This window comes from Fundulus heteroclitus, unplaced genomic scaffold (assembly GCF_011125445.2).
Source record: "Fundulus heteroclitus isolate FHET01 unplaced genomic scaffold, MU-UCD_Fhet_4.1 scaffold_46, whole genome shotgun sequence".
Lineage (NCBI taxonomy): Eukaryota > Metazoa > Chordata > Actinopteri > Cyprinodontiformes > Fundulidae > Fundulus > Fundulus heteroclitus.
The window spans coordinates 420,743-434,404 of record NW_023396879.1 but is presented as its reverse complement, the minus strand read 5'-3'; the positions used below and the strand labels follow the sequence as shown (position 1 = coordinate 434,404).

The 13,662-nt window shown below is 48.0% G+C and overlaps 1 protein-coding gene across 8 annotated transcripts in view; it reads right to left on the bottom strand.

The window, feature by feature from the left end:
* Positions 1–13,662, bottom strand: part of mast2 (microtubule associated serine/threonine kinase 2) — an 80,307-nt gene that overhangs the window by 48,716 nt on the left and 17,929 nt on the right. The window contains exon 1 of one of the 8 annotated variants that reach the window (XM_036131825.1): positions 5,586–6,309. The exons of the other annotated variants lie outside the window; for them this stretch is intronic. Within the exon in view, the coding sequence (XP_035987718.1) occupies positions 5,586–5,624 (39 nt within the window). The 5' untranslated portion in view covers positions 5,625–6,309. Of the gene's footprint in view, positions 1–5,585; positions 6,310–13,662 lie in introns of those variants that run through there. 8 annotated transcript variants of the gene reach the window in all.

Genomic DNA, 13,662 nt, shown 5'->3' with positions numbered 1-13,662 from the left:
AGGAACCGTCCAGGAACCGTCCAGGAGGCCAACATCTGCTCCAGGGAAGCTCACCAACCCTCCTCCATCTTGCCTGCAGTCTCTGGCTGCTCGTTCCAAAACGTTTATCTCCAGAATCAAGTTCTCTGCATGTTTTTCTGCTCAGACCATCAGTGAATGCAACTGAAAATAAGATCATCATCTGAAGAAGCTCTGCTTTTAACAGATGTGATGTTGAATATTATGGGATAAAAACTGAAACATCTGACTCCATCAGCTGCTTTCTGTCTGCCTATGCTTTAAATGTTTATTTTCATCTAAATACTGAAATCATTCAGGGATGATGAGGACGTCCCATAAGTTCAGGTGAACGCTCAGGTGTGGCCTCTGGAGACGAAGCGCTGAGAAGCTGCAGCAGATGGAGGGAAGCAGCAGGTTCCTCAGCAGAAACATTTCCAAACCGGCCCCTGCAGTCGCCTCTTCTCGCCGTTATTCCCTGACAACGAGCCTCTGTGTGCCGCTAGACCACAAACAATCGCCTGCTTGTGTCAGAGCAGAAACCAGCGTTGGAAGATGTTCCTCCACCGTCTTCCAGCTGTTCTCAGACCCATGGAGAGCTGCTACAGCCGCCCTGCAGCTGCAAGGCATCATGGGTAACTAACGCCCAGATTTCACATGTCGACCTCAAACGCAGGAGTGAAAAACACGCCTCAGTGTGAGAGGATGGATGAAAAGCTGTAAAATCACAGAACCATCAAACGCGTTTTATCTCGTCTAAATGTTTAATTCATTTATGGATCTGACGGTCGTAACATAAAACTGTTACTAAAACAATCAACACGTTTGACGAACAAGTTCAAATATTAATTTCATAATAACTTCACTGAAACTCTGACAAATGTTATTAATCAGGTGGATAAAAAGCCCAGAACGTTCCAGAGGAAGAGGATAAACTTCTGTACGGAACTAAGTCAGGGTTTGAAAGACAAAACATTTGGAACTAAAAGAAAAAATAAAACAATTTTTCAGATTAAAGTTTTTTTTTCTTCAGTTTAAAACCTTTGTCTCTGTCTTGGCGAGGGGGCGGGGCCTCAGGTGGGATCATGGCGGACCGCTCAACGCAGGAGAACCAGGGGAGCCACGCCTTTATTCACTTCCTAAATATTCACTTCCTAATTTCTAATTAGTCAAGCCAACATTTTGAGCCTAACTTAGCTCCATAGCTCTGGCAAAGATTCTGAGGCGTTCATCACGGACGCGGATGATGAAACATTCGCCTCCATGATAACAGGAGGACCAGCTCTGCCTCTGACATCTGGAAACATCTGGAAACCCGAACGCTAACAGGAATGACGTCCATTCTTCACGGCGGCTTTGCTAACGGCGCTGATCGTCGTCAGAACCCAGCAGCTGATCCTCTGGGCTCCAGATGAGCTGCAGCTGCAGAGATCTCAGCAGAAAAGCTCCAGTTGTTGCTGCTTAAAGGAGGCGCAGCAGCAGAGGAAGGAGAAGCGACGCAGAGAGAGACGAGGGGCTCCTACCTCCTTGGTCTCCTTTAGGAGGCTGAGCCTCAGCCCCAACCAGCTGACCGAGCTCCTGCAGGCCGGAGGCCTCCCGTCCCGGCCCGGTTCCCCGTCAGGCCCGGCTGGACACGCCATGGCACTCCAGCCCCCGCGGTCCCACCGGACCTCCGGCTGCAACACCGGCACTTTTAATACCTCCTAATCCAACGAGGAGATTTAACTGTTTGCTTTTAATTGGGCAGATTATGACCTGCTTTCATTTCTTTCCTGTTTTTAGTTTGTTGTTGAGGTTTTCTGGCTGCAGAATTAATGCTCCGCCTGTTCGCTGCGGCTTATCAATATTTCACAAGCCTGAGAAAAGAGACAGCTGTGAGTTCAGCCGACCGTGAGCGCAGGAGGCGAGCAGGAAGGAGAGGAGCCGCGCGTCCCGCTGAGCCGGCCAGCGTGGCGACGCACCGCCTGGTCAGAGCAGAGCGGGGGGGGGGGCATGAATGACGCTGATGAGCAGAAAAAACAGGAGAATCTGGCTGTGAGGTGGGAAACGCCTTCATCAGCTCAGACATGAGGAAGAACCCGGACCGAGAGACGAGCCCGACGCTCCACAGGGCAGGAAGCTGCTGGCAGTTTACAGTCGCCTTTCAGACACACAGCGGCGGCGGCCATGTTGGATTGTGAGGTCGAGCTTGGGGAGAAACTCGCTGTCCAGAACCAGAGTTCTGTTAGGGCAGCGTGGGCTCGGTCCAGATTAGACCCAGAACTGGGTTACAGGTTTATTTTTAACCCTGGAATGACACGTTTAGTTCCTTCATGTGAGTCGGTCCCGGTTAACGCTGACCCAACAGAACCTGGCGGTAAAGGCGGATCAGAACCATTCCTACGCTGTGATTGGCTCAGATTGAATCATCTTCCCTGCAGCTCAGTGATTTTATCTGCTGGCAGCGTTTCTGGGATTTCATCATTAAGGAAATGAACATCAGCTTCTCTGAGGTTCATCTGCAGAAAGACGATGAGACGTGAAACGCCTGCAGCAGCAGTTTGTGCTGGAAGCGGGTCGGGTCGGGTCGGGTCGGGTCGGGCGGCCCGGTGCCGGACGCAGACGGCTGATGTCAGCACGCCGCCTCCATAAAGGTTCTGGATCTGATGGAGTCGGGAACAGACGGCCTTTTGTTTGGGCCGCCCGGCGCTGCCAGGGCTCTGAATGGAGGCAGTAATCCTGTTTCTCACGCTGCAGCAGAACCGGTCCGGTCCGCAGACGCACTGACAAACGGGTAACGGAGCCAGAACCAGAACCAGACTCAGCTGGGGGGGGCAGAGCAGCAAACTTTGCCCCTTTAACACAAAGTCCCAGGATTTACATACCTGGGCTGTTTTTACTCGGCTTATTTGTTTACCACAGAAAATGTATTTAAAATCAGCCTGATGGCGTTTGGGGAAGTTGGTAATAAAACTGCACTGTGCCTCCAGTCCAGCAGGGGGCAGCATCAGCGGTTACCTGCTCTGATCGCTTTGGAGACGGGGGACTAGCGCCACAGCTGGTAGAGAGGAGAACTGCAGCCAACCGGGATCGACTCCTCTCAGACGTTCAATTTCACTCCGTATCAGACTTTAATCTTTAATTGATGGATTTTATGACACGCTTTTAAAACGGCGGCTACAGTCATTTAGCTGTCTGTGCTTTAGATGCTCCTGCAGTAGGAGAGCGCCGCTCTGCAGAGTCTGGCTTTCTTTTTGTTGTTTCTGGTGAAATCCTGGCCAGCCGGGTGGATCCTGTGTAGCTCTCTACGTTCTGCTCCCATCGAATCCGTTCAGAGGAAGGAGGAACGTTCAGCAGAACTCTCTGAGCTGATTGGGCGTAACGACACCTAGTGCCCGCCCACCAAAGGTTGGTCCTAGCCAATCACGGCACCAATTAAAGCGTAGATTCTTAGACGATAGTAGCCGGAGCGCTACAAGACGGATTCCCGTGTTTGTGAACGCACAACTAACCGCCAGAATTCAGCTTTCAGGCCCATTTTTCACACGCAGAGACTGTACTGCCCCCCGCAGGGTTCTGTGGTGAATTACAGCTATCAGAAAATGGTAGTCCTCTATAGTAATAATAATAATAATAATAATAATATGATGGTGCTGATGTTAATGCATCGATGGCGATCCTCCTGAGCGTCATATTCATCGTCTCTAAACGACAGGAATCAACATATTCATGTGGAGATTACATTTTAATTGTTCTAGCAGGTCTGGGTGGTTCTCCTAGAGTTTACAGCTTGGTTGATCATCAGAACTGAGGCAGCAGTGACCTCTGACCCCATGTCAGCGCCAGCTTCCTGCTGGTTGGATGGAAACAGACCAACGGCACTAAGGCAGGTCCTGACTGTGACGCCTTCTTTCGCTGAGTACCAGAACCAAACGTTCCGGTCTTTATCATCACAGCCGATGATCTAACCTCCAACAACACGTCAGGTTCCACCACAGAACGCTGTGACTTGCATCGTCACAGTTTAGCACAGTGTGGCTGAGTTCCTCCACGGTGGCAGCCTGTTCAGCCGGTTCCTGCTTTCCAGCCGACCGCGGTGGAGTCTAACGGCGGCACGCAGCCACGCGTGGAGCGTTGGAGGATTCCCTCCATCAGACGACGAGCACGCAGCGTTCCGTCTGGGTCTCAGGCCCCGGCGTTTCTGAACCTTTAACAAACTCCAGCTTTTCTTTATGTAGCATCTGAACGAGTTTAAAGGTGACGTCAGGCTGGATGTTTCCCGTAAATCTCGTCTGGCTTCCAGCTGCTGTGTCCAGGTCAACACTAACCCTGCCAGGCGTTAGCGGGTACCCAGGAAAGCCTCAGTCATTATAATTAATCACACCAGGCAGACATTTTACGCAGCTGCCACAGCATCAGAATAAAACTGATTAATCACCTGATTCTGACCAGTAACAAGCAACGAAAAGATAAAACCTGCCTAGAATCAACTGATCTCCATTTTAAACCAATTTAAACTAAAGAAACCAGCAGAAAACATCTAAAAACACAGTTAAAACTAGTTCTACACACTGCTGAGTGAATCAAGAAACTAAAGAGCCTAAAGGTCCCAGCAGCAAAACCAAAAATCATCTTAGGGAATTATTCTGGATTTTAATCTTATTTTAACTCTCAGGAAAAACTGGAAGAAAACTAAATGGTGCATTTAATCAGACTTTTGTTACCAGAACCAACAGGAAGGCCTTGCTTTGGCCCAACATGTCTCCTCTTTAGAACCGGGTTGGGTTCTGACCCTGAAGAAGGGTTCTGCTACCTCACAGAGTCCAGCCAGGCCATCTGAACACGTTAAAACCAGCATCTCTAACTCTGGCCTTCATAAACATTTCTGGCTCTGAACAAAGTTTCTCTGCTGCAAACGGACAAACAAAAATAATCATGTGTGCGCAGAGCGGGCGCCGCCAGCATTGAAGGCATCGCTCCAAATAACTGCTGTGACGGGAAAACGCAGCATTTATATGTGCAGATAGAGGCTGGAAGGTGCAACACGATGGCAGAATGAGCAGAGAAGGCAGACAGACGCAGGTCTCTGTGATCAGAGCCTCTGCCGTCTGCACAGAACGCCGTCTGCACAGAACGCCGTCTGAACAGAACGCCGTCTGAACGCCACAGACGCTGGATGTGCAGCGCAGGGCTTCAGTCCAGCAGCAGCAGCAGGAGGAGGAGGAGGAGGAGGAGGAAGAGGAGGAGGAGGAGAGCTGACTCGGCATTTCTCCATGAACAGCTCAGAGAGGCTGGGAGGACCAGCGTTAGTTCCTCCAAACGCCACAGCTGTCCCTGCAGCTGTCGGCTGCGTCTTTAAACCATGAATCGCTCCTGTTTCACATAAATCTTCACACTTTGGCTCCCCGTCCGGTTGGTCAACATTTCTACAGCGGCTCTTAGAAACGAGGCAGATCAGCATCTAGATTCTCAGAGTTTATCCACAGAGGGAATGATCAGAGAGACGAGGCTCAAAGAGCTTTATTGGTATTTTCTGCTGTTTACTAACCGATCCTTAACGCCCCCACTGCCTGACCTTTAACCCCAGCAGGGAACGGCGTGATTCCTACCTGGAGACCTCTGCGCCGTAAAATGCTGGAGTCGTCCATGATGAGGAGGTTCAGCTCTGTGGAGGAGAGCTGCACCTCCTGGATGATCGTCTCCAGGTCAGGAGGAAACCTGTGAAAGTTCTGCTTTCTGTCCTTAGCCGTCTCCCTTCAGCTGACAGGACAGAAACGCTCACATTCAGGTTCTATGAATAAATCCAGTTTCCAGCGCCGGGTTCCTCCTGCATGTGAAAGCAGACGTGAGGATCTGAGCTCAGCAGGGTTCCCCAGCAGGGTTCCTCAGCAGGGTTCCTCAGCAGGGTTCCTCAGCAGGGTTCCTCCCTCCTACCTCCATTCATCCCCTGCACCGGACACGCCCCTCCGCCGCTCTCCGTCCGTCCTCCACCTCTGAGTCCCTTTATTGTTGTGCCGGTGGCAGCGGGAACAATGCCGGCGCCGGGCCCTCTGGTTCTGGATGACGGGAGGCCGGGTTCTGGGTTCTGGGTTCTGGACGTCCTGCTGCAGGCAAAAGTTGAGACGCTGCGGCTGAAAGCAGGAGATTCCTCAGCGACGGTCTAGGCAGCGAGGGGGGGGCCCTGCATCCGTCTCCATGCCAACAAACCGAGCCAGAACAGAACCAGAACCGAGCCAGAACCTGTGGGGGTGGAGCGTTCTGCACCTCCTCCAGCGCGGCTGCAGAGCGCCGACGTTCCTCCCTCCAGGGCTCCTCTTCAGTCTGCTGCTGCCTTTCTCTCTGCTGCCATGTCACAGCGCTCTGGCCACGCCCCCCTCTGCTGCAGCGGCCAATCAGGCGGCAGCAGGAGACTGTGGCCAATCAGGCGGGGGCAGGAGACTGTGCTGGGATGAATGGGAGAGGGCGAGCGCTCCTCCCCCCACAGACACAGAGGGAAGTGTGAGGAGTTAACCGTGACGGCAGCAGAGCGTCTGATTTAAAACGTCGTTAACGGAGAAATAAACGACGTTTGGCTTTTAATCACTGAGCTCAAATAACACACATTACTACAAGTTAAGTGTTTGTGGAGCATTTAGATCCATCCACCCAGTGGTCTGCACACGGTTACCCTCACAGGGGGGGGGGGGGGGGCACAGAGACCAAGTCACCCATCAGTCATGTCTGTGGACTTTAGGAGGAAAGCTGGAGAACCCAGAGAGAACGCATGGAAGCACCAGGAGAACATCCAAGCATGCAGACCGGGATTTGAACCCAGAACCTTCTTCCTGTTCCACTGCCACAACAATAGATTCAGAAACGGAGAAATCAATATTTGGCTGCTATTGATTAATCTTAAATGTATGTGAATAAAGACAAGGAAAGCTCAGAAAGCCAGAAATCAACATGACTCCTGCTGACTGCCACTGGACCTTCATTAGAACCGCATCGTTAGCTCATAGTTCTACTTTTTACCTTTTATGCTTAAAAAAAGACCAAAAACTGTTTGATCATTATAAAATAAGGTTATATCCAGCAAGCCTCTGTCCTGATAATGTTTGATGGTCCATTTTGAGGCTAGATAGAATCCAGTACAAGGCGTGATGAGCGGATATAAACAGACATGGCGCCATCTAGTGGCAGTATCACTGAACTATCATAATGCCGGTTTATTTAATTCATAAATAACTTATAAATGATGTCAGACTGAGCCTGACCCTCTGCCACGCCTCGCAGCAAAGCAGCAGCTCAGCGTGATGAAGACCAACGTTATTAATAGTAGACTTAGACAACTTACGCTGCAGCAACGTGTTTAATAAGTTTGAGTTTCCAGAGACGTGGCAGCAGTGAAAGGAAGTGGCGTACATATGGCAAGCTCAGTTGTCATGTAATAGAATAACGAAGGTCAAGCCATTTATGTATTTATTCTATATCCATGATATTAGTCTTTATTTTGCTAAATCTAATAGAGTTTAATCAAAGCCACTAAGTCGCTATGTGAAGCGCCCCCTAGTGTTTATAGAGAGATAAAACAGAGCCAATATGTTTGGATTTCAGTTCAGCACTGATTTTAATTTGGCACAGACCTAAGGCCAAAAAGACGACACCAAATTGGTTTTATTGGATTTATAACGAGAGGAGACCGTCTTTTATGGACTCACAGAACATTTTAATTTGACAGATGGCCTGTAGGAGGCCCTGTTTGTTTCAAACTGATTAAATAAACCTGGATTGAGTTAAAGCAGAGTCGTCATTCAGCGTTGCCATACGTATCCTGCTGTCTCTGTTAAAACATGTAAAACAGGCCCAGCGCTCCATAATCAGAACCAGTGACCCAGTGAGAGAAAAAACATCTATTTCTACAAGAGAATAACAGGAGAAACAGATTTAGAGCTAAATGAAGCAGCAGAGGCTGGTGATGAGGACGGAGAACATCTCCAGCAGGTCTGCAGCAGAAACTGGTCCCATTACTGCTCAGAACCTCCGTGTTAATGAGAGCAAAGGCCACGGAGGCCAAAGAGAGGAATGTTCACACGGTCAGAGAAAGACCGGCTGCCAGCAGCTCCAGAGAACCCCCCCCCCATCGCCACACACGCCTCTTTATCCAGGTTCTCATGTAAAATCACCGCTAACAGACGTTCTTCAGACAGGAAACTGATTAGGTTCCCTAACGAGGCCTTCAGCAGCAGGATGGTGGAGCTAAATATTCTGGGAATGACCCAGCAGAGACTACTTTCTGAACATAACGTCAGCTTTTTAACTGAAATGGTGTCAGATGTGATTTAAGAACTGGACGTCAACACAGAACGTTCTGCTAATCCCAGGTGGGCCATGCAGGACACGGCAGGACAGAAGACCTCCACAGGGATCTTCACCACCTGGTGGGGCCTTCAGACGTGGAGCAGAGTGGCTCAGAATACAGACACAGAAATAAAAAGCTTAGTTTGCTAACAGAGCAGAAAGAGTAAAACAGAAATAAACCGTAGTCCATAACCTCTAAGGTTCCTCATTCAGCGACAGCGATGATGGAGGAACCGGGCCAAAGCAGCTTCAAGCTGAATGTAAAGCCTCGCGGTACCGGAGGAAAACCAGGCGGTCCAAATCCTGCGGCACCGTCCACCTGGCCTGAAGGTGCATTCAGGGACAACGCGTACTCCAGACCATCGCTTGCCGTGGTCGGGTAATAAATCAGCATCTATGGATCCTGGGATCCTCCACAGAAATTAAACTAGACTATAAAAATGATGAAGGTGAAGAATATCTGTTATAGTTTTTAAATGCATAAAAACATCACTTAGAAACAGACAAAACTGATTATTGATGCCATGTGCATCATTACTTTACCCACAGTTGGTTGATTTATAGACATCAAAGCAGTTAATTAAAATAAACAAAGTATAATTATGGGTTTGCACACAGAGCCAACTCGGTTATTCCAGCATTTCTATCTGAAACGGGTTTAGATGTCAGTAGAGGTGTTATTACTGCAGGTTTCCTGGCTTTTACGTTAAATCTGATCTGAGACTCTGGACCTGCGTCGGTTTCACCGCCGGACGAAGGAGGAAGGAGAGCTGAGGAGGAAGATGAAGCTGGTGAGATGGAAAGCAGGATGTGAGGCAGGTCCTGCAGCTTTGTGCTGACGCAGCGTTTCAGGCCGCCTCCTGCAGCTGCATTAATTAGACATGAAGCTCTGATGTGAAAGCGGTGGAGGCTAAAAGCGAGGAGACAGAGGAGCAGAGCTTTATGTAATCACCGCACTGAGACATGGGCTGTCAGGCTCGCTGCGTCATCACCAGAGGAAACATGGAGCTGAAGATCTGCAGGACCAACAGCTTCACCTGTCTGTGAATAAATTACTCAGCTTTGTTTCCAGTTTCACACGCCGGACCGTTAGCCTCAAGTTTAAGCTCTAAACAATCGAGTAAATGATCCATCAGTTTATCTTTAAAGGTACACAGCCCCGTAATATGTTTATAATAAACACTAAAAAAAAACCGTTTGATCATGATAAAATAAAGTTATATACACCAAGCCTCCATCCTGATAATGTTTGATGATCCTTTAAGTGGATAAATAGAATCCAGCTCCAGGCGATTAGCACCTATAAACAGCAGTGACGCCATCTAGTGGCAGTATCGCAGAACTATCATAATGTCTGTTTTCTTAATTAATAAATCACTTATAAATAATGTCAGCCTGACTCTGCAATGCCTCACAGTAAAGCAGCAGCTCAGCGTGATGAAGACCAACATTATTAATTAAATAAACCGATCTACAGCGAGTCTAAGAGCCTCATATCAGAACATTTACTCACATCAATCAACTCTGCGTCACATCTGAGCCTCGGCAGGTTTAGCTTCAGTGAACATCAACGTTCAGACTGGATTCCCAGAGATATTCCAGGCTTTTCACTCCAGGAATCATATTTTTTTATTTTTTTTAACTGATATTTTTCTTCATTGTTTCACTGGGAGATGCTAATAGCCATTAGCCGCTTCCTTGTTTTATCCCCTGCTGCGCATGCACAGTACGTACTTCTGTTAAAATGGTAAATAAAGACTAAAAGCTTTATTTACTAATAAACTGAGCAAAACAAAGCATAAAACACCAGAATAACAACTAATACACCAGCAGGATGTGATAATATTTCATAAAAACTTTGTTTTATGCAACCAGAGGAAGCTGCTGACGTATACTTTTTAAAAAAGTCAAATAACGCGGCTATGCACCTTTAAGTGAAAATATAATTGAGAGTTGAAAATGTAGAAAAGATGCACACACACATCAGAATCGTCCTTTATGAGTCTTTAAAACTGACGGCTTGAATCTTTTCAACAGGAATACGTGGACTAGATGATTTAAACAATGGAGGAACGTGGTGAAGAGGACGAGTTCCTCCTCAGCACCTTTTCTGCAGCGAACAGGAACCTTGGCTTCTAGGGAAGGAACGATCCAAAGCAACCCAGAGCAGGGAGTCAACAGCCAGACCGCTGAAGCAGATGCAGATAGGAAAATGTTTTTGTTCGACATACCAGCTGATATCTCCAGATCAGCTGATATCTCCAGATCAGCTGATATCTCAGCCCACTGACGTTCCTCCTGCTGTTCCACGTTGCTTAGCTTCAGGTCTGAAGGTCTGTTTTAACGTCTGAGCCAGACGGAGGAGGGCGGCTCAGACTGATCGTCTCTGTGGTCCTTTAGCTTCACTGCCATCCATCACATGGCAGCATCAGCGGGACTTTCAGGGCTGAACAACAGCGTGACCCAAACTGATTGTTCAGGCATTCATGGGCAGCAGCGTAACAATGCTGGTCAGAAGTGGAGCAGAAACTACTTCTGATCCTCTGCTGACTGAAGGCTGCCAGAGTCTCTGAGCTGAATTACAGGCAGAACGCCGTATGCTCCTCCTCAGTTCTCCTGGCCTCCTCCTCCTTTTTACCGTTGGTCCTTCAAACACAACCTCCTCACACCTTCAGCACCTTCAGCTGAGCTCTCAGCAGCCCTATGCTCGCCTTATGTTCTTCACTTTGTTCCTTCATTTTACTCATGGACATAAAGCATCAATTATGAGCTGAGAAGGAACAGGAACAGTTGTTAACATGATATCTTGTTTCTAAACGGTAAACCCGCCTAAACTAGTTAATTTCTCTGTAACAACCACGATGAGGAGGTGGAGGAGCAGGAATGTCTGCCTGAAACTCTTCCACCGTGGCAGAGTCGATAAGAAATGCTGAGTCAGGAGGAGCAGGCTTAGTGGGGGGGGGGGGGGGGGGGGGGGGGGGGGGGGGGGGGGGGTGGACAGGCTGTTAAAGAGCAAACATGCAGCGGAACGATGGGATTTCAACCTGCATCAATTCACAAATTCCTCTGGATGAATAAAGCTTCTGCAGAAATCAGAGACTAGCTGAAGCTCTGCTGAAGCTCTGCAGGACCAAGCTGGGCCTTATCTCAGGATCTGGACCTCCTGCTTAGCCGTCTCCTGATTCAGGGACAGAAATGCACCATGGGAAACGAGTCCCAGCGCCCAGAGAGTCTGATGTGAAGGATTTCTGATGCTGGCTCTGGAAGCGGCTCTGCCAGTCAGACCTGCTGATCTGAGTAAAATCTGTGGCCTGCAGGTCTGAAGAAGTTCACGCAGAGTTCAGATCCTCGGCTGCAGACTAGCTCGTTCTGTTTCATCCGTTTTCATTCCACACCTACCCTCACCTCTACTGGAGCCGCTGCCGGGGGGGAAAGAAATGCAGAACCAGAACCAGAACCAGAACCAGAACCAGCGGTGAAGAAACCCAGGGAGGAAAGTTCTCTGCTGCATAAAAACCCGGCTGGAAGCTCTGGTTCTGAAACGGGTTTCATTACCGTTTAAAAAGGTTCATCTGCGCAGGGCAGTGTTCAATAAATTGAACATAAATATAATATTTGGCTGGTTTTGTAGATTGAATGAGTTTGAGCATTAATTTGAAAGTAATAAATATCCATACTGGAGTCAAATTAAATCAAGCTAAGCTATATAGAGTATTGTATCGTGAATCGTATCGTGAATATTACCGTGAATCGTATTGTGAATCGTATCATGAATCGTATCGTGAATCGTATCGTGAATCGTATCGTGTCGACTCATCCTAGATGATATCCAGCCCTACGTCTTAACTCTGTGGGTTCTGGTCCAGTTGGACCTAACGGCGTCATTCTCCCAGCATGCATTGCGCTGGTGATAAAATGCTGACCTCCATTAGTGAAAAATAAAAGGAAATACATTTTTTGATATAAATGTGAGTTTTTACACACCAACAACAGCATTTTTTAAGTTAGTAGGAAAATTATAACATCTTCAGGCCAACATGGTCAACTAATACCTTTAAGTTCTGGATCTACAATGATTATTTAATTCAGATTCACATCTTTATTCTTGTTCCAATGGGAAATTAATTTTATATCAAGACATAATAAAAAATAATTACTAGTATTATTTATAATTTCTAATCTTTGAAATGACAATATTTTATGCTTAGTTTATTATTAATCCACGGTACCGTTATTGTGGGTTTTTGGGCCTTTTCAGTCAGACCTGAGACACAGCCGGATCCTTTCAGCGTCCAGCTGGCCCGGTCCACAACGCCCCATAATTAGACCCGACAACATCCTCTCCCTGCTCCGCTGGTACCAGGAGGTTCTGGTCACTGATCAATCAGATCGGACCGCCAATCAGATCGGACCGATAAGCGGGTCGGTGGGATTCCTGTCAGGTCCAATAAATAAGACAGCCGCCTGGGTCCAGATCAATAAGTGAGTCTGCTGTGAATATGAGACGTGAGGAGGGAACAGAACCTGCTGCTGGTTCTTCAGCTACCTGAGAAGAAGACGGTTCTGTTCGCCTCTGCAGAACTTCAGAGTTCAGCTTCAAACAGCAGAACCACGTCTAGAAAAGAACCGGTTCCCCAGCTGACAGGAACCTCCGGTTTGGGTTTATTAAAGCAGAAAATGGATGCTGGGTTAATTTAACAACGGAGATGGGAAATAAATCTGGCTCCACACTTTTCATGGGAACCCGGCGCAGTTTTGCTGAGTACCGACCCGCTCTGCTTAATGGACTCTCTGAACCGGTCTATTAGTGGACCCGACGCCTGAGGCAGCCGCTGACAGAGTGTGGAGGCATTTTAAGTGGGCCAACGCTGAGAGGACCCATATTAGGTCCACCAGGCTGGACCCAGGTCCTGTTAACCCAGACGTGACGAGCAGAACCTAAAGCCGCTTTATCTGAGGTCCGGTACCCTAAAATAACGAGGCAGCAGCCATGCAGGACGGGCTAGATCACCCAGAACCGTCCAGGTTCTAGAACCTTCAGGGTAACGCTCTGTCACTGAGATGCAACATGCAGCAACATTACTTTATGAAATAATGTATTTATTTACCTGAATCCACACCATGTACATCTGATTTGACCAAAAACCAGGTGATTCAAGCTGTGTGATAACCAGGTAATTATCTCAGTACAAGAGTTTCAGAGGAAAAAGGGAAAAGATTAAAACCTATATTTATCATATTCATATCCAGCTTTGTAATCCAGGCCTGAATCAGCAGCAGCTCTGCGTTAAATGCATTGTGAAAACAGAGCGGGTCTCCTCTCTGCTCTCACTGCTCTGACTGCATGCA